Source organism: Heterodontus francisci, chromosome 38 (assembly GCF_036365525.1).
Source record: "Heterodontus francisci isolate sHetFra1 chromosome 38, sHetFra1.hap1, whole genome shotgun sequence".
Classification (NCBI taxonomy): domain Eukaryota; kingdom Metazoa; phylum Chordata; class Chondrichthyes; order Heterodontiformes; family Heterodontidae; genus Heterodontus; species Heterodontus francisci.
The window spans coordinates 27910112-27932049 of record NC_090408.1 but is presented as its reverse complement, the minus strand read 5'-3'; the positions used below and the strand labels follow the sequence as shown (position 1 = coordinate 27932049).

General features: G+C 41.4%; 1 protein-coding gene across 6 annotated transcripts in view; it reads right to left on the bottom strand.

Annotated features, from left to right (window-relative positions):
• Positions 1–21938, bottom strand: part of LOC137352469 (WD repeat-containing protein 72-like) — a 279396-nt gene that overhangs the window by 199442 nt on the left and 58016 nt on the right. For 5 of the 6 annotated variants that reach the window (XM_068017967.1, XM_068017963.1, XM_068017966.1 and 2 more), the window contains 9 exons: positions 19903–20077; positions 19028–19104; positions 18804–18923; positions 17475–17656; positions 16742–16844; positions 9641–9782; positions 9003–9248; positions 2875–3095; positions 1534–1729 (listed from right to left, as the gene is read on the bottom strand). In XM_068017967.1, coding sequence (XP_067874068.1) covers positions 1534–1729; positions 2875–3095; positions 9003–9248; positions 9641–9782; positions 16742–16844; positions 17475–17656; positions 18804–18923; positions 19028–19104; positions 19903–20077 — 1462 coding nt within the window. The remainder of the gene's footprint in view (positions 1–1533; positions 1730–2874; positions 3096–9002; positions 9249–9640; positions 9783–16741; positions 16845–17474; positions 17657–18803; positions 18924–19027; positions 19105–19902; positions 20078–21938) is intronic. The other variant, XM_068017968.1, reaches the window with a different exon arrangement.

Sequence of the window (21938 nt, the reverse complement as noted above, 5' to 3'; positions counted from 1 at the left end):
ATGGGACAAAGGTGGGCATATGGAGTTAGGTCACAGATCGGCCACGATCTCACTGAATGGCTGAACAGGCTTGCGGGGGCTAACTGGCCTCTTCTGTTCCTATGTTCTTTATTCCTATATTCCTACATCGCCACAATGAAATACCTCATTACGAAATGAATTAGTTTTGAAGTACAGTGCTGAATGTTATGTAGGCAAACTCTGCATCAGATATTCTACAAGCTGCCTTGAGATGAATGAGCAGTCAAGTTGTTTCTTTGATGGAACTGGTTGGGGAAGCAGTATTGGACAGGACACTGGGAGAGCTTCCTGTTCTTCTTCAAATACAGTCAGGGAATCTGAACCACAAAAGCAGGCAGATGAGAATCTAGTTGAACCTCTCATCCAAAAGATGCTACTACACTGGTGGGAAAAGTACTTCTTCCTTTTCAGAATGCTGCAAAGGACTGATGCACGGTTCTCCCACCATCTGTGATTCTCACAAATATAGAAAGACCTGATCTCCAGAGATCAGGTGGCAATTCAGAGCCAGATTTTTATGCACCTTGTGTGCTGATGTTGAATTAGGTGCCTCCTGTATTGGTCTGCTAAATGGACAGAGCCTGTTCACTGTATACATGTGTCTGCACAATGACACTGTTTCACTTCATAAGGCCAGCATTCAGACCACAGGGGTCATTCTCCACATCCATTCCCATGCTTGCACGGTGTGTGCCATGAGTTGCACCTGTATCATGTGCAATGATCATAAAAAAAAGCCTCCAAATGTGAGCCAGACTCCAACAGATCTACAGAAAAAACATTGGTAATCATACTATAGATCGGAAATAACAGTGAATTCAGAACACTTCCATTTTAAAATTCTCCTCCTTGCCTTATCAAATCCCTCTATGGTCTTGACACTCCCTATCTCTGTAATGCCCTCCAAGCCTACAACCCTCCAAGATTTCCGTGCTCCTCCAACTCTACCCTCTTGTATATCCCTGATTTTCATCACTCCACCATTGGCAGCCGTGCATTCAGCCACTTAGGCCCTAAGCTCTGAAACTCCCTCGATAAACCTCTCTGCCTCTGAACCTCTTTCTACTTCTTTAAAACATTTTTTAATACCCACCTCTTTGGCCAAACTTTTGATCACCTTTCCTCTTATCTCTTTATGTGGCCCGGTGTCAAGTTTTGTTTGATAATGCTCCTGCGAAATGCCTTGGGGTGTTTTAATATGTTAAAGGCACTACATAAATTCAAGTTGTGTTGTTGAATAAAGGCCATAGGTCTCTGCCTCAGGATTGGGACACTAGTCTGCAAGTGCCTAAAGGTAGCAGGTATGGTGTTCTACTTATTTTCTGTTGTACAATCATCAACATTGCCAGCTCCAAAAAGTGAATTTCAAATATTGCAATGCATATTAGTCTACAGAATGTTGCATAGAAAATTGATAACCTGTGCTAAATGACATTGATAACCTGTGCTAAATGACATTCAATAAGACAGCTTGCAAAATACCTCAATAGGATTTGCAAGATTTTTGCATACCAGTCTCAACGTCCCAGACGTAAACTGTTCCATCATCGCATCCTACTACAAGGAGGTCTTCTGCTGGGCGCCATTTTATTACCTTCACAGGGGAGAGATGTTTTCTTGCATGCATCAAGCATGTTCGGCTTTGAAGACTCAACAATGCTACAGAGTTATCATTTGTTAAACAGCAAATACTCTGGTGTATCTCGGGCTAATGGAAGAAAATGAGTGACATGTTTAGTTCTTCACTAAGTGCAAATCGAAAAGAATCAAACATTCCTAGCTTACATCTGGGGAGTGCAAAGGAGTATCATATTGTACATCACTTGGAAACAGAATATTAGAGTTGTCACCTTTTGAGAAGTGCAAATCTTTTTTTAAAAAATTCTTTCGTGGGATGTGGGCATCGCTGGCAAGGCCAGCATTTGTTGCCCATCCCTATTTGTCCTTGAGAAGGTGGTGGTGAGCTGCCTTCTTGAACTGCTGCAGCCCATCTGGTGTAGTTACACCCACAGTCTGAACAAGGAGCACGGAGGAGAATTCCTGGCTTCAGTTCAAACATTTTCTTCGTCAACAATGAAAATCCATAGAAACCCTTAATAAGTTCCTCCTCCCTCCCTTTCCTAAGATGTTGTCCCCTTGGTTAGGCATGGTTCCAAGGACAGCAGTCATCCTCTAATACCTCAATCCCAAATGACTGAATCTTCATGTGAGTCCGGACAGTGCTTACTGTTGGCTTCTTGCCATGGCCATCGACTCCAATCCTGTCCGTGCCCAATGACAGACACATCCAGCAAGAGCAGCTGGATAACAATTTGAAGCAGGGATCCTGCTGCTTTCGCTTCCCCAACCCAGATGTGCTGCTGCCAATTATAGCTCCCCTACTATGCCGTGACTGAATTCATGTATAGAAAATGAAATAGCTGCTTCCTTATGGCATAATAGAATGAATTTGTAATTGGCACAGCTTGGTACTGTAGAGAGGGGAAAGATAGGGAAATGGATGTGGCTATCACAAGCATGAAGGTGGGCCCTTTGCAGAATCCTCCTCTGGGACACAGAGCTCTAGTTGTATTAGGCACTATGCCAGCAAATATATTGATGTGCTTTTCAACAAGTATATCTAGCTAAGAAATGATTGTAAACACACCATTACTACACACATTACATCCATTTAGAACCTATTAAAATGTTAAATACAGTCATAAAAATGTTTAGCACATAACGTTTTTATATCAACATCAATATCATGATTTTATCATCACTAAATCAATGCTTTATTATTGTCCCAATATGTCATAATGCAGCCAAGTCCTTAGTGTGGGAACATTTACTTCTGTTTTTATCAGTACTTACACTGCAGTCTTCTGGGCATACTGACAGGTTCAGAACTGGGCCTACATGCAGCATGAATTTGTGCAGAATCTCTCCTTTGAACATATTCCACCAGATCACATTTGAATCCTCGTCGCCAGAGACCAACCAGCTGGTGTCAAAGGTTGCAGATTTATTGAATGGGTGGAGGAGGCATGTGACCCTACCACAGTGACCCACCAGAATCCTATTGGGTAACCAAGCTGAAAGAACAAATTTTTTAAATCTTATAATTGGAATTTCAACATTTGAAACAAAGCTGTCTGTATCATAGCAGAGAGACACTTTGCCGACATCTCACCTGACAGGAACATGTAAACAGCTTAAAAATGTAGGGGAGGAAAAGAGAAAACACCTTGTTTTTTTTTTTACGAGGTGAAATTCTAAGTGGCATTAATATGTTCACAATTTCTGAGGGAGTTTTTTCAGTAATGTCACTATAGGCTGCAAGCTACAAATAACATCAAAGTTTCCACTTATAGCTCCCTCTAGCAACAAACATTTGCAGCCTGCAAACATAAATCCTTTCATTCTTGACAACATGAAGAAAATTAATTTAACAGATCCCATGGTACAGGCAAGCGTAAAATAAAAAAGCACTGTTAAATTAGGTTAACACCTTGTGCCCCCAACTGTTGCTCTTTATCCACTCTCAGGGTATAGGCATCACTGGCCATTTTTTGCCCATCTCCAGTTGCCCTTGAGAAGGTGGTAGTGGACTTTCTTGAATCGTTGTAGTCAATATGGTGAAGGTACTCTCACAATGTTGTTAGAAAAGGCAGTTGCAAATTCTGACCCATCGATGGTGAAGAAACAGTGATATATGTCCAAGACAGGTTGGTGTGTGACTTGGAGGGGAACTTGGAGGTGATCATGTTCCTATGTACCTTCTGTCTTTGTCCTTTTAGGTGGTGGAAGTTGTGTGTTTGGGAGGTGCTGCTGAAGACTTGATGACTTTGCTCAATGCATGCTGTAGATTGTATACAATGCAACCACAGTACGCCAGTGGTGGAGGAGTGGATGTTTAAGCTGGTGCTTGGGGGGCTTATCAAGTGGACTGCTTCGTCCTGGATGGTGTTGAGTTTCTTGAGCGTTGTTGCAGCAGTTCCCATCCAGGAAAACAGAGGGTATTCCATCACACTCCTGGTTTGTGCCTTGTAGGTTTGGAGAGTCAGGAGGTGAGAATACCAAGAGTATCAAGAATAATAATAATAATAATAATACCAAGCCTCTGATCAGATCTTTACCCGTCACATTTATGCGGCTGGTCCAGTTGACTTTCAGGTCAATAGTGACCCCTGACCCCCTGGATATTGATGGTGAGGGACTTGGCAATGGTAATGCCAATGAATCTCAAGGGTTGGGAATTAGGCTTCTTTTTGCCAGCCCAACCCTAGATGTTATCCAGGTCTTGTTGCATACAGGCACAGAATGCTTCATTATCTGAGGAATTATGAATAGGTCTGAATCTCGTACAATCATCAGTGGATGACTCCAATTCAGGCTTTATAAAAGGAGGGAAGGTCATTGATGTAGCGACTGAAGATAGTTAGGTTGAAGATACTGCCTATTAGGAATGCCTGCAGAGATGTGCTGGAGCTGAGGTGGCCTCCAACAACCACAACAATCTTCCATTTTACTAAGTATGACAGCAACCACTGGAAAATCTTTCCATCAATCCCCTTTTTATTCAATTTTACGAGGGCTCCTTGATCCCAGACTCAATCAAATACTGCCTTGATGTCAAAGGCAGTTACAGTCCCCTCACCTCTGGAAAAATAAAATTGGGCATTTATCCTGAATCCTGAAATTTGCATCAAAATTATTGACCTCTAATTGACCCTATCTCTATAATCTCCTCCAGCCCCAAAACCTTCTGAAATATCTGCAATCCTCTAATTCTTGCCTCTTGAGCATCCCTGATTTTAAAACGCTCCACCATTGGTGGATGTGCCTTCAGCTGCTAAGACTGATAAGAACTCACTAGAACCCACTCCCTAAACTCCTCTCTACCTCACTTTCCTCTTTTAAGACGCTCCTTAAAATCTACCCCTTTGGCCAAGCTTTTGGTCATCTGCCCCAATACCTCCTTGTGTAGCTCAGTGTCAAATTTTGCTTTATAACATTCCTGTGAAGTGCCTTGAAACATTTTATTACATCAAAGGTGCTATATAAATACAAATTGTTGTTCCTGTTGTTTCTGAGGAGTTTCTGAACTACAATATCCTGGATTCCCATGGGGAGCAATTCAGCAGCAATCTTAAAAGAACAGCCAGGTTAGCATGAGACATTACAAATATGCTCCAGATCTCATTCAACCCATGTACAATACCACAGAATATGTGCTAGTTATATAAAGCACATGAATTTACACCTGCATTGAATAGCACACATAGGAATTTGACACAAATGTGTTCACCAGTGCGCTAAAAATACCCCAAAAAAGGAATTACAACCTGTAAAGGTTTTACTCCTAACAAGTGGTATAGATTTGCAATGATGAGCTGGTTTACAGGTTGTAAACTACAGTAAACTGATGCAAATCAATGGAGCTGATTGGTAAACTGAAAGATTTACATCATTAAGTAAGTCAGGCCATTAAAATGTCCACATCTTCACACAGAACATTTGTTCTTCAAATGCTTGCTTATTTTTAACAATTTATTTTACCAAATGAAATGTGCCCTGCTACATATCTCAATATTAAGTAATCTACTTAAAGAACACTTTACAGCAGCAAAGTATATTTTAGATTTAGTTACATTTTGCAAGGTAATTGATGCAATTGCCAGTGTCTCAAAGTCAGAAATTTGTTACGCTCTCTCCAGAACTCCATAGAAGTCTCTGTTCGATCTGTAAAACTTTTAGCTTTGTTAAAGTGTGTAATAATTCTTGAGAGCGAGTTACAAATTTAACATACATCAAATTTAGAAAGCATATTTCAAAATTCTTCACTGTTGACCTCAGAATGAACACTGGGATCGGAATCACCAATTGCACATCATGTTTTCCCTTCACTTACTAAAAACAAAAAATATTTCATCAGCACAGTATATATCTAAAAGTAAATCAGGTCAGCTATCTTAACAGTAATAAAACAATTAGGTACAGACATTAATTATAATTGAAATTCCTCTCTTGCCCATATTTTAAAAACTGGCTAATGCATTCAGGTCCATTTCACGCTTGTGGTATTTTAATCAGCAGAACCCCTTAAATGACAATAAATACAGGAAATGTAACTTGAATGCATTTACCAGCATAATAAACATAGCACAAGGAGAAATTTCTCCTGTTAAGTATATAAAATTATCCATCTGTAAAATTTTCCTCTCAATGTACAAGTAGCCGTAATGATGATTATTTAAACTTTCAGTATTTGTACATCTGATGGAAAACAAAACTGGATATGATCTGTTTATCTGCGAGTCTGAACACCTGATTTTCCACAGCAAGTCAATGCCTCAACGTTAAAATTCTCATCCTTGTTTTCAAATCTCTCCATGGTCTTGCCCCTCCCTACCTCTATAATCTCCCCACAACCCTCCGAGATATCCGTGCTCCTCTAATTCTGGCCTCTTGAGCATCCCTGTGTTACAACTGAGGCGGGAGGAGTGCACTGTTCATTCCCGTTCCACCCCTCCACGGGTCACAACATACGTTCAAATCTTCTCCCACCCACTGACACAGTCAATCATAGATACTACCTTTATCCCAGAAGAGAACACACCAACCAGGTTTCTTTAATAACCAACAAAATGATCAGTTTATTATAAAGCAAGTCTTAACCAGTAATGAAGTAAAGCATAAACACAGATTGAAATATTAAAGTTCCTCTTTTACCTTAGCCCCTTACACTCACACATACACACACAGACACAGACACAGACACAGACACTGGTTAACAGGGAAAATAAAGGGATTTTGATTTTAGAGCTCTATTAAAGACCAAAAAAAACACTTGGGCCGAATCCTTGCTCATTCATGAAGAAACAGCAGATGAGATATGTTGTGTTCCAATACTGGCATGCAGTCTGGCCTCCAAGTACACGTAGATGGGTCACTGGGATCCTTTAGAACAGTTTTTTTTTAAGGCGGTGCTGTGAATTAATTTAGCAGGCTTTTCTGCAAAGACAGGAGACGAGATGAGTTGACACAGTGGACTCCTCAGGGTCTTTTAGAGAGGTGCTGAAAAGCTGAGCTCGGCTGTGGTCTTCTCTCCTTCCTTGGGAATTCTCTTCTCGCCTTGGAAGTTCACTCCCCTTTTATACAGTTCAACCCCAACGCAAAACAATTCAAAAGTGAAACCAACAACAGGAGGTTAACCTTTTGACCTCCATCAATCTTGATCTGTCACTTCTTTGTAAACAACTTCTCCAGGTGCCCAAAGTTCTCTGTTGTTTATTGAGCTTGAAGTCAGGTGGTTTCCCAGAAAGGCTTGTTGTTGTTGCTGGAAGTCAGGTAGTTTTCCGGAAAGGCTTGTTTTCCTCTCAAGACCTCTCAGTGCCCCTTTTAAAAAACATTTCCAGGGACTGTTTTTCAAAGTCAAGTGGCCTTTACATGACCCCTTTTGAAAACCCCAAAGTTTAACATTTCTTCAATCTTTTGAAAATTAATCCTCAAAAAATATATTTATGAAAGCAGAGGCACTTTTGTAATACCTGATTTTAATTGCTCCACCATTGGCGGCTTTGCCTACAGCTGCCAAGATCCTAACTTCTGGGATCCCCTCCCAAAACCTCTATGCCTCTTTACCTCTCTTTCCGACTTTCAGATGCTCCTTAAAACCTACCTCTTCAACCAAGCTTTTGGCCATCTGCCCTAATTTCCTTATGTGGCTCAGCATCAAACTTTGCTATATAACCCACCTGTGGAGTGCCTTGGGAATTTATATTTCATTAAAGGCACTATATAAATGCAAGTTGTTGGTGTTGTAATGTTTAGGGCTAGTGACTCAGAGATCCCACAACAAATCCTCTACATTCTATTTCTACTAGTACAGTTTGCATAGAAAGTCTTCAAGGTAGACAAAATGCTATTTTTTGAGTAGATCTGCGCAATAACTAATAACACTCCATAGTGCTGATTATAAAATGAGATTGACTTTTTCTAATATTTTTAGATCTGTCACGTTATAACTACTGCTGATTAAATTTTATTCGAAAGAACACTCCTGGATATTCTCTGTTTTCTTGCTTCAGTTATTGGTCTTACTAGTAATGTCTATTTTGTATCACTTTCCTCACAAAACAAGCAATCTAAGATGTTGAAATCAAATATAGAGGGGAAATGTCATAACCTACACTCCTATCATTGGCCTTTCTCCGTAACTGCCAGGAATTTCACAGGACAAAACCTTATGAGTGACATCGCCTCATTACACAAATCCTTTTTGCATCTCATCTGCTTGTCTATGTAAATAAGGTTACTAAAAGTTTATTTTGTTATTTATGGCTTATTTGTTTTTATACCTATACACTTTCTGCCCTATTGCAATTAAATACTAATTTCTATCATTTACCACAGATGGGGAGGCAGGGGGCAGGGAGGGGTGTGAGACAAATGTGGAGGGGGAAATAATCAAGGTTCCAATGTGTTAAATGTGAAGCTGCAAAAGATCTTAAAACCAAGGTGCTAATCGAATGCAGTAGACATTCAGCAAAAACAATAGGTAAGATACATGAATACATTACCTGGGAAATTTGGATTATCGGACATCCTAAAAATACTGCCCTGCACAGTGGTGCAGTGGTTAGCACCGCAGCCTCACAGCTCCAGCGACCCAGGTTCAATTCCGGGTACTGCCTGTGCGGAGTTTGCAAGTTCTCCCTGTGTCTGCGTGGGTTTCCTCCGGGTGCTCCGGTTTCCTCCCACATGCCAAAGACTTGCAGGTTGATAGGTAAATTGGCCATTATAAATTGCCCCTAGTATAGGTAGGTGGTAGGGATAATATAGGGACAGGTGGGGATGTGGTAGGAATATGGAATTAGTATAGGATTAGTATAAACGGGTGGTTGATAGTCGGCACAGACTCGGTGGGCCGAAGGGCCTGTTTCAGTGCTGTATCTCTAAAAAACTAAAATCTGTAACATACATAACAAAACAGGTACCTTTTAACAAAGAATGTTCCACTAGGAGTTGAGCTCGAACAGCATGCAAACCGAGAGTAATTATAATCCGTCCATTTTCACATCCACAAACCAGGTTATCGAGATTCGGAATATAGACACTAGAAGTGATCAACCCAGTCTGGATTCCATTTGGGAGTACACCAAGATGGTCAGTTATTTCTTCTGTCATGGTCTTATGCTGTTCAAATGCTCCTTGAAGACTCAACGTGGCAGCCAATTGAATCTCTGAAAGTAGTATACAAGATAGGTGCAGATAAAGAAGGGCCTTTAACCCACTTGAACTCCAGAATACTAACTCCCTGTCTTCTCATTATAGGTTTTAGCTGCTTGTTAAATAAATCTAACAAATACAAGTTGCAACTTTAAATAAATGAGTACAGTTGGCTGCCTTCAGCCATGACAAGTCTCCACATTATACCAAGTCATCCATCAGCATGCATAACGACAGAGATAAAACACCTAATTACCAAAAAAAAGTGAATACATTTTTACAGTTCTTGTTCAGAGGGTGATATTACAATTATTATTGGATCTAATGTGTCTGTAGTTAGATTTTTTCCCAAATAGGTGAAAGGAAATCAATTAGCAAATCAGGTTCTGGTAAAATTTACTTTTACCTTGAGGGGAACCATCGCGTTTGGCCATCGGAACATCAGGAATGTGCCACATGGAAATTGTTCCTGATGCTTCACCACAGAACAGAATCTTATGAAAAGGTTCCTTGCGCTCATTGATGAAAATCAGAATCGCCTGAAGAAACTGAAGAAGATAAAATGTTGGAAAAATGTTCTTTTTAATACCATTAGGCAACACTGAATTTGCCTTCTTCAAATCTTAAAATAAAAGGTGATCCTTTCTGTCTAATTTTGAAAGGCATCAACCATTGCAACCTTGCCTGCAATTTCATATCGAGATGGAGCTTTGCAATAAACTGAACCTAGTAAATCTCATTGTTCTGCCCGTTTGGTACCTCAGGTACTTACTGAATCAATACCTGGAGCAAACCTCATTTCATAGGTTTGAGAAATAAAACAATGAACAGAAATTCCACTTGAAAACATTTCAATTCACCCCACTCCCTCTCCCTTCCCTACTTTTTATTATTTTAATTTAACTTTTTCCACCCAGCCTGCTAATTTTAGATTGTTTTCGTTCAAGGATGAGTTTTAAACACTTTTTCTTTCTTTTTCTTTTGGGCCTCCTTATCTCGAGAGACAATGGATACGCGCCTGGAGGTGGTCAGTGGTTTGTGAAGCAGCGCCTGGAGTGGCTATAAAGGCCAATTCTGGAGTGACAGGCTCTTCCACAGGTGCTGCAGAGAAATTTGTTTGTTGGGGCTGTTGCACAGTTGGCTCTCCCCTTGCGCCTCTGTCTTTTTTCCTGCCAACTACTAAGTCTCTTCGACTCGCCACAATTTAGCCCTGTCTTTATGGCTGCCCGCCAGCTCTGGCGAATGCTGGCAACTGACTCCCACGACTTGTGATCAATGTCACACGATTTCATGTCGCGTTTGCAGACGTCTTTATAACGGAGACATGGACGGCCGGTGGGTCTGATACCAGTGGCGAGCTCGCTGTACAATGTGTCTTTGGGGATCCTGCCATCTTCCATGCGGCTCACATGGCCAAGCCATCTCAAGCGCCGCTGACTCAGTAGTGTGTATAAGCTGGGGATGTTGGCCGCTTCAAGGACTTCTGTGTTGGAGATATAGTCCTGCCACCTGATGCCAAGTATTCTCCGAAGGCAGCGAAGATGGAATGAATTGAGACGTCGCTCTTGGCTGGCATACGTTGTCCAGGCCTCGCTGCCGTAGAGCAAGGTACTGAGGACACAGGCCTGATACACTCGGACTTTTGTGTTCCGTGTCAGTGCGCCATTTTCCCACACTCTCTTGGCCAGTCTGAACATAGCAGTGGAAGCCTTACCCATGCGCTTGTTGATTTCTGCATCTAGAGACAGGTTACTGGTGATAGTTGAGCCTAGGTAGGTGAACTCTTGAACCACTTCCAGAGCGTGGTCGCCAATATTGATGGATGGAGCATTTCTGACATCCTGCCCCATGATGTTCGTTTTCTTGAGGCTGATGGTTAGGCCAAATTCATTGCAGGCAGACGCAAACCTGTCGATGAGACTCTGCAGGCATTCTTCAGTGTGAGATGTTAAAGCAGCATCGTCAGCAAAGAGGAGTTCTCTGATGAGGACTTTCTGTACTTTGGACTTCGCTCTTAGACGGGCAAGGTTGAACAACCTGCCCCCTGATCTTGTGTGGAGGAAAATTCCTTCTTCAGAGGATTTGAACGCATGTGAAAGCAGCAGGGAGAAGAAAATCCCAAAAAGTGTGGGTGCGAGAACACAGCCCTGTTTCACACCACTCAGGATAGGAAAGGGCTCTGATGAGGAGCCACCATGTTGAATTGTGCCTTTCATATTGTCATGGAATGAGGTGATGATACTTAGTAGCTTTGGTGGACATCCGATCTTTTCTAGTAGTCTGAAGAGACCACGTCTGCTGACGAGGTCAAAGGCTTTGGTGAGATCAATGAAAGCAATGTAGAGGGGCATCTGTTGTTCACGGCATTTCTCCTGTATCTGACGAAGGGAGAACAGCATGTCAATAGTCGATCTCTCTGCACGAAAGCCACACTGTGCCTCAGGGTAGACGCGCTCGGCCAGCTTCTGGAGCCTGTTCAGAGCGACTCGAGCAAAGACTTTCCCCACTATGCTGAGCAGGGAGATTCCACGGTAGTTGTTGCAGTCACCACGGTCACCTTTGCTTTTATAGAGGGTGATGATGTTGGCATCGCGCATGTCCTGGGGTACTGCTCCCTCGTCCCAGCACAGGCATAGCAGTTCATGTAGTGCTGAGAGTATAGCAGGCTTGGCACTCTTGATTATTTCAGGGGTAATGCTGTCCTTCCCAGGGGCTTTTCCGCTGGCTAGGGAATCAATGGCATCACTGAGTTCCGATTTGGTTGGCTGTATGTCCAGCTCATCCATGACTGGTAGAGGCTGGGCTGCATTGAGGGCAGTCTCAGTGACAGCATTCTCCCTGGAGTACAGTTCTAGGTAGTGCTCAACCCAGCGGTCCATCTGTTTGCGTTGGTCAGTGATTATGTCCCCCGATTTAGATTTGAGGGGGGTGATCTTCTTGATGGTTGGCCCAAGAGCTCTCTTCATGCCATCATACATTCCTCTGATGTTTCCGGTGTCTGAGGCCAGCTGAATATGACTGCATAGGTGTTGCCAGTAGTCGTTTGCGCAACGCCTAGCTGTTCTTTGTGCAGTACTTCTGGCTGCTTTAAGTGCTGCGGATGTTAAATCGCTGGGGGCTTTCTTGTAGTTCAAAAGTGCAATGCGCTTAGCGGCTATGACAGGTTCCAGCTCTTCATTATGAGATTGAAACCAGTCTGCATTTCTCTTCGCACTTTTGCCGTAGGTGGTCAAAGCTGACTCATAGATGGCGTCTCTGATGTGGGCCCACTTGGTCTCAGCATCCCCTGTGGGAGTGTTTTGAAGGGCTGTTACAAGTGAATTTAGAAATTTTTGTAACAGCTGTGGGTGAGAAATTCTGCTCGTGTTGATGCGCGGGTGGCCCTTCTGCTTGGAATGATGCAACTTCTTTGGTCTGAGTCTAACCTTGCTGCACACCAGGGAGTGGTCGGTGTCGCAGTCCGCACTGTGGAAGCTGCGTGTGATTTGAACACTGTTTAAGGCGGCTCGCCTTGTGACAATGAGGTCTAGCTGGTGCCAACGACGTGATCTTGGGTGCCTCCATGAAACCTGGTGACAGGGTTTAGTGTGAAAGAACGAGTTGGTGATGCAGAGGTTATGATAGGTACACAACTCAAGCAGTCTCTGCCCGTTCTCATTCATCCTTCCAACGCCATAGCGCCCAAGGCAGGAGGGCCATGAGTCATGGTCGGCCCCAACCCTGGCATTAAAGTCCCCCAGCAGGAATAGGTGTTCGGTGTTGGGGATGCTGCTAATGATGTTATGGAGTTGTTCATAGAACTGGTCTTTAGCTTCAGGTGCGGAACAGAGTGTTGGAGCATAGATGCTGAGTAGGTGTACTGGACCAGAGGTGGTGAGCAGTCGGATGGACAGTATGCGTTCCGAGCCATTTGAGGGAGGCTCTATCATGCTGAGCAAGGAGTTTCTGATGGCGAAGCCCACTCCATGCTGTCTTGGTTCTTCAGGATCCCTGCCCTGCCAGAAGAAGGTGTAGTCTTGCTCTGCTAGAGAGCCACTCGCGGGGAGGCGAGTCTCCTGAAGTGCTGCAATGTCCACATTGAGTCTACTGAGCTCGTTGTTAATGATGGCGGTCTTCCGAGAATCGTTGATTTGTGTAAGGTCTTCCGACAGGCCAGGACACATAGTTCTGACGTTCCAGCTTGCAAAGCGAAGGGCTGGTACCTTCTTTCCTTTTTTCATGTTGTTTGGTGCGGTGTATCAGTCCACCTTTCGGGCAATGACCCTGAGCTCCAAGCACCCATTGAAGCAGGCAGACTGTGGCGGGACAGAACCTTATTGACCGGGGGCTGCCCGGTTTGAGGCGGGCGGTAGCTGTCCAGTGAGGTGCAATGACCTCTCCCACCGACAAAGGCAACCCGTGGCGCCCAGTTTCTACGCCAATTTATCTGGACTTATAACCCGTAACTGACTGCTTGGCCTGTTTTCCTTCATCTAGTCCATTCTGGAGTTGGGAGCCATGTCAGAAAAAAACACAGTTGTTTTGTCAGCCATTTAAATTCAGTGGTCTAAAGACTGATTGTATCTTTCATCATGCCCTGACTATGTAACGTGTCAGAAATGCAGCATGAGTTTTTTTTTTATAAAAGTGTCAAGCATTTTATTACATTTGTACAGATTGATGTTGGACTACTGCCATCATAATGTGAGGAGAAACCACTTCAGTAAAATTGTTACACTGTTATAGCACCGTAACTGAGAAAAGCATGTAACGAACACGTGGTTCTATAGATCGAATACACAGAAGTAAAATGTTACTGCTTCCTTCAAGCTTCTATTACTTAAATTTATGAGGTAGTTGAGTCATTAATACTGAATGTCGTACACTGATAAGCATTCATACTGTATTACTGCCCAACATAGCAGTCACTAAAAGGTAGATTATGCTAGAAGATTTACAGCTGGAAGGCAGCCCAGTTGAAAAAGGGTGTGAATGCAATATGAGGTGGTAAGGCCACAGGTTTTGTCTTTGAGATTCTCCCATCTGGTTAGGTTTTAATCTTTGCCAGGTGCCTCAAGGCAACAGTGCCCAGAGGGAGGGAGGTAAAGTCAAAAATCAAGTCCAGCCAAGCTACTCTCATGTACCTCCTAATGATTGGTTACAGAGCAGCATTCCCAGTGGCTGGAAACTCAAGGCTCAGTGGGTTCCAGTGTTTTTAATTGCATTGCAGTGCCAAAATCAGTATTCTAGATGGGAAAGGTGCCAAACTCAGCTTAATCTCATGAAAGGAGGGCAAAGATCTGTCAAATGTGCCAGCTGGGTGCATCTTTTCTCGCCAAGAGGTGACATCGTACATTTTCTTATCTGAAAAGTTGGAATTGCTGCCTTTTTTCAAATAATGCATCGGGTGAAATCATGGTGTAAAATATTATGCGAGCATAGGAACACTTCTCTAAGAAAATATCCTCTGGCTGCTATTTTAACAAAAGGTATTAAACACAAAACAAAGACAGAACTTGATACAACTACATTCAAATATTGCAACAGCATTCGCTGAGGTGAAGTACACAACATTGAAAGAAAAATCTCCTGTCCTTTTTGTGAAAACATCACAGCATTTGATGGGTCTGATTAATGCCATATTAAACATGAAGCATATGTGTAGAAATGTGTTTAAACTCTTGTAATGTAACATGAGAAAGCACTAATATCAATGTTCAGATGATATTTTAATTGACGGAGCTGTGGTCTCAAGGTTTACGTCATCTGAACTTTCCAATTAGTGTGATGCCTTTGTTAGGTTTGGTCTCCATTACTGTATACGTTACAATTGTTACTACATTTGGCTACAGTCCATTCTCATATCATAAAAATGTCTTTATAAAATACTTGCTCACCCAATTAAATCCATACAGAATTTTGTAGAAAGACTTATAAATAAAAAAGTACATTCACTATCATTCAAAATGTTTCTGACTTAACAGTCAGTATTCTACAGAAATATATACTTTAGAGATTCTTATTTCTAATCTGTAAAACATTGAGAACACATGACAATTGAATGTAACCTGTTCACTCTTTAATGGAACTGTTATACTGTAGTTACCAGTTGAAAATCCATATCTGCTTACAGTGAGGTGGAGCTGGCATATCAGAGTTATACTCCTGGCTCTGCATTGGTCCAGCAAAGTGGAGCTCCTCACATGCCAACTTCCATAAATGGGCAGAGCACCACACATGAATATGAAATGTTAACTAAGAGCCAATCGAGCAGTTAATTGTTATCTAACATTAAGCAGTTTAATAATTAATGGTGTGATGTATCCACTTACAGAGTCCAAAACTAAGCATCATAAATATAAGATAATCACTGATAAATGCAATAAGGAATTCAGGAGAAACTTCTGTACCCAGACAGTGGTTAGAATGTGGAACTTGCTACCTCATGGATTAGTTGAGGCAAATAGCATAGATGTATTTAAGGGAGGACTAGATAAGTACATGAGAAAGAAATAGAAGGATATGCTGATAGGGTTAGGTGAAGTAAGATGGGAGGAGGCTTATGCAAAGCACAAACACCAGTCCTGGCCAACTGAGCGGAATGATCTGCTTCTGTGCTGTAAATATTATGTCGTTCTATGTAAATTGAGCTCAGTAATATTAGTAGTCAATATGTTAGCATTTATCTTCAACTGAGTTAACACCTTTGTTCAAATAGTACACAGAAATTTTGTACAAATGCATACTAACATAGTACATAGCAATCTCAAGGTATAATTTAAAATAATTCCACGCATCATCTTTATCAAAAGTACCTGGAGGAATTCTTAGCCAAGACGGTTCAAGACTACAGAGCCATCTAACTATGTACACATAAAATTTTTTTGTGTAACCTGACAGCTGCTCGAGGAACAGCATCTCATTTACCGATTAGGCACACTACAGCCCGCTGGACTGAACATTGAGTTCAATAATTTCAGAGCCTGACGGGCCCCCCATTTTACTCATATTTTCAGTTATTTTTTTCTTTTTCCTTTTTTATATATATACATTTTTTGTGTTTATTTTATTTTATTTCCTCTTAGTTTGTTTAGTTTGCTTACCCACTTATTTTTAAAGTTTGTACTTGCGGCTGTTCAATTTTCAGTCCATTAACACCCTATCTGTACTAATGCTTTGCCTTTCAACACACCATTAACATATTGTTTGCCTTTACTCCACGACCTTCTGGTCAGCTATTCTGTAACCTTGTCCTATTTACACCTTTCTCCTTTGTTATCTCTTGCCCCACCCCCGCTTTACTTGTTTATAACCTTTAATTTTTCTAATATTTGCTAGTTCTGAAGAAGGGTCACTGACCTGAAACGTTAACTTTGCTTCTCTCTTCACAGATGTTGCCAGACTTGCTGAGAATTTCCAGCATTTCTTGTTTTTATTACAACAGTTTTAATTGCCTTCAGTTTTTAAAGTTATTTTTAGAATCGCAGTGCATTTAACAATACATTTTATCTTCAGAAATGTGCATTACCTTACTGTTAGCGTCGTTTGATGTATAGCAGAGCAGACGAGGTGAAACAGTTTCACTTAATGAATGTCCATGGGAAGTAAAAATGCCAGTTTTGAACAGACTACTGTAAAGACATTAAGGAATTTGCTGGTCAATTACTAAGCAATGGATTTGCTGCTGAATATAAGTAAAGCTAAAAGATTTGTAATTTTTATCTGGGAAAGGCACACAAGTTGAAATAACATGCACTACCGGTAATATTAATGAATCTGTTTCAAATCCCTTTCTCCGCAATTTTAAAATGAACTGGTTATCACTGAAATAGCAAACAATAGAGGTTGAGAAAAACATGTCAACATGTTTGTCACCAACAATGCACAGCACGATTCCAGCTCCACATAGCTATACCACAAAACTAATTCCTAGTGACTCAAAATGATACTTTTTAAAATTTCCATTTTGCCCTCCTGAATGTTCTATTATTTTGTATGCAGCATCAGGAGGATTCTTTCTCATGTTAATAAAACAAGTAGCCTGTAGTTATTAAGTTCATCTTCACCACTGCGCCAGGAAGTTCTGCCCGATTACTCTTGCTCTTTAGACTCCCACTGTGTGAGACAAGGCCCACAGCTGCCAAGTTTCTGACAAATGTCCCACTCTGGAAAGGCTTTGTTTGCATTGGTCTTTTTATCATCGGTAACGTGCAGAGATTTTCTTTGTGAAGTGAATGAAACAGCCAGTGCTCGTGCCGTACCTGAACTTTTCACGTGGTTTTCCCATTTGACCCCACCTGTCAGGCAGCTGGTAAATGTAGCTGTGTCCACTCTCGGTCCAGATGATTATTTTGTTTGCAGCCAAAACTTCCCCACCAGCCCAGTGGTGACCGTTATTGCTGTTCACAAAGCACAGCAATGAAAAGTCACAATAATCAAATACCTACAGGAGAACAATGAGAAAATAAGACGTCTACAAAGGAAATAAAATAAAAACAGCATCTATATAGCACCTTTAATGCAGTAAAGGCACTTCACACATTGTCAGTGGGCTAAAGAAGCAGATATCAGGATAGATGACTAAAATTTTGGTCAAAGAGATAGATTTTAAGGAGCATCTTAAAAGGAGGAGATAGAGGTGGACAGGCAGAGGGTTTTAGGGAGAGAATTTCAGAGCTTAGGGCCTAGGCAGCTGAAGTGATAGCTGCCAAAGGCAGGATGAAGGAAGCGGGGATGTACAACAGGTCAGAGTTGTAGGAATGCAGAGTTCTCGGAGGGTTGCAGGATTGGAGTAGGTAACAAAAATATGGGAGAAGTGAGATCATGGAGGGATTTGAACATGATGACGAGACATTTTAAATTAAGGCCTCAATATACTACAATTTAATTTGGATTAATGCAATTGCTTTCCATATCCTCCAAATTTGTCAATTTGTTGAATAGCAGGTTGACAAATAAAGTTTACAATTATTTTAACAAACCAAAGATAGAAACTAATCAAATTGCCAGGTAGAATTGATTATTGAAACCAATATCAATTTTTCTGTAATGCTTTAGAATTGAAAGAGGAAAAACTTACACCTTTATCGTGCCTTATCAAGTCTTAGAATCATCCCAAAGTATCTCATATAGCAAACTACTCTAAAGTACAAGTTGTTATGTAGGCAAATGTGGCAGCCAGCGATTTTGTGTACAGTAAAGTACCACAAACAGCAAGAAGATGAAGGGCAGTTAATCTGTTTTTGGTGCTATTGATTGAGAAGGATCTTAGCTGACACACCAGAATTCTCTGCCATTCATTGAATAGTGCGGTGAGATCTTAAATATCAACCTGTACAGGCAGATGAGGCTTCAGTTGAACAACTCATTCAAAGGACAGCTACATAGATAATACCGCACTCTCTTAGTACTGCAACCAAGTGTCAACCTAGATAATGTGCTCAAATTCTGGAGTGGAACTTGAGCCCATGACCTATTGACTCAAGGGCCCAAGTGTTACCAACTGAAACAAGCTAATATATTGTTCATGACATTTTTTGGCTCTTTTAGTTCAATGTCCCCAAATTATTTTAGCATGACACAAAACATACCTTCCAGCAATCCGAGCAAACTACCAATAGTAAGCGTTCAGTGTAAGTACAAAAGCAGACAGCTTGACAATTAAAACACTGGAGTGACTTGGATTCTGCTTCAAAGACATTCTCTCTTGTCTGAAAAATGCAAAAGAATTTTTAGAACAGGCAATGAATTGTCTGTATTGCAACAGAAAGCTGAATTTCTACAGATTTGGGGGCACTTCTTGCAATAAGCTGACCTGCACACCATTAACTGATGAAGATAGATCCCACACCTTGAGGTCTCCTGTCACTGATATGCCCACCAGTGAATCCTCTGCAAAATAATTTCACAATAGAGAAATATTTTATGTATTATATAGACCATTAGCACTTTAAAAAGTGTAGGTCAAAAAGTGGCATTCAATATAAAGCATCATAAAGATTGTTTCAGGTCTTCAAATGAAAACACATTGAACCAGTGCTACCTTTAATCTATTCTTTTAAAATGTACGTACAGAAAAATTAAAATGATTATTTTCTGTTCAAAGCATTACAATTTCATTTTTGTTCTTGAATACTCAGTTGCCATTTTTTAAATAAAGAAATTAACAAAGTTTAGACAGTTACAAATAACTGCATCAATCCACTGTACCCAACCAGAATACAGTAGGTAGAATCATACATATCAGGGGTCTATTCAGCCCATGGTGTCCGTGCCAGCTCTTTGAAAGAGCTAACCAGTTAGTTGCACCCCAGCGCTCTTTCTCCACAACCTTGCAAATCTTTTCTTTTCGAGTAAATCTCCAATTGTCTTTTGAAAGGAACTACTGAATCAGCTTCCACCACCCTTTCATCACTGCAATCCAGATCACACCAACTCGCTGTGTAAAAAAGTTCTCCTCATCTCCTCTCTGGTTCTTTATCTAGCTTAAATCTGCATCCCCTGGCTACTGACCTTCCTGCAGCAGGAAGAAAGCAAGGGATGCACAACAGCCCAGAGTAGCAGGAACGCAAAATTCTCAGAGGGTCGTAGTGCTAGAGGGGGTTACAGAGATAGCAAAAAGTGAGGTCACGGAGGCAGTCTCCTTATTTACTCTGTCAAAACCCCTCCTAGTTTTGAATTCCTTGTTACCTTGAATCCTTTGTGAACGGACGATGCACATCGAGCTGATCCAGTCTGGTGTTGCAGATGAAACAAGAGCATGAAGAAGCTCCAGGCTACGTGCATCAATGACCAGGATGTCCTGATACTGCCCACAGCAAAGCAACCAGCCATCACCTGACATCCGAAAGGAACGGTAATAGTACTGTACAAGGATAGTATCAAATTGGTTTTATTAATAAACCATACCAAAGCCACAAATATTGGTTATATACAGTCATGGATTTTTATAATTTGCAGTGATCTATTTTAGTTTACTTAAGATTCTAAATGGATTATTGATATATTCCTTTTACATCATATTCTACAATGGAGCATCCGGGCACCATTAAAATGCCCAAAAGAACTAAAACCGGTGAGGAAGCCTCATACCCGTGGCCTCACACCACATGACTTTAGTGTGCTCAGACGTTAGATCAAGATTCAGTTATAGAATCAAGAACAGCACAGAATGAGGCTATTTGGCCCATCAAGTCTAAGCCAGCTCTTTTGAAGCGCAATCCACTTAGTCCCACTCCCTGGCTCTTTTCCTATACCCCTGCAATGTTTTCTCCTTCAAGTATTTATCCAGTTCCCCTTTGAAGGCTACAATTGAATCTGTTTCCACCACCCTATCAGGCAGTGCATTCCAAATCCTAACCACTTGTGTAAAAAAATGTTTTACAACATGTCACTTCTGGCACCTTTGCCATTCACCTTAAATCTATGCGCTCTGGTTATCGACCCTTTCAGCTATTAGAATAAATAAAGAGAAACTGTTTCCATCTGAACCCTTCATGATTTTAAACATTTCTAGCAAATCTCCTCTTAGCCTTCTCTGCTCTGAGAACAACCCGAGCTTCTTCAATCCATCCATGTAACTGCAATCCCTCATTCCTGCAACCTTTCTAGTAAATCTCTTCTATACCCTCTTCAAACCCTTCACATCCTTCCTATGTGTGGTGCCCGGAATTAGACACAATACTCCAAGTGGGGCCAAACTAGGGTTTTTTTCAAATAGGGTTTAGCATAACTTCCAGGTTTTCCAATCTTTGGCTGTGTTTATAAAACTCAGAATGCCATTGCTTTGTTAACCTGTCCTGTCATATTCAAAGACTTGTGTACAAGCACCCCAGGGTCTCTCTGTTCTTCTACCACCCCACCCACCCACTGCCCCTTAAAATTGCACCATTTAGTTTGTATTGCCTCTCCTCATTCTTCATACCAAAATATAGCACCTCACACTTTTTTTGCACTGAGTTTCATCTGACATGTGAATGCCCATTCCAGAAGCCTGTCTGTGTCCTCCTGAAGTCTATTACTATCTTCCTCACTGTTTACTACACTTTCAAATTTTATCTTCTGCAAATTTCAGAATTGTGCCCTGTACCCCCAAGTCCAAGTCATTAATGTATATCAAAAGCAGCAGTGGTCCTCGTACTGATCCCAGGGAACACCACTGTATATCTCCCTCCAGACTGAAAAACAGCTATTCACCATAACTCTGTTTCCTGTAGCTTAGTCAATTTTGTACCAATGCTGCTACTGGCCTTTTTGTCCCATGGGCTTCAATTTTGCTAACAAGCCTATTATGCCTGTAACTTTTGCACTGTTGGCTGTTTTCTTCCTGTAGTTACTATCACAGCGTAAAGTTGTTAGTTTTTCAACAATAACTTCCGCATGATTCGGGACTGAGTGGTTTTAAACAAGCTTTTATATTGACTAGGAACAGTATGGTTCTTACACAACAGTTCTACAGTATTACATCAAATGACAAACAATTAATACAAACTGGTTTCCCTGCAGATTTCAAGGTGAGCAGGCTTGACCTGCGTTGGCTACCTTCAAGGCTATGGACTTCCTACTGCCTTGAGAACTCTAAGTTTTGGAAGAAGGATGCTCTATCTTTATACTACTCAGCTGCATGTATGCATCTCTGTCCTTATCGTAGAGAGATACAGCACTGAAACAGGCCCTTCGGCCCACCGAGTCTGTGCCGACCATCAACCACCCATTTATACTAATCC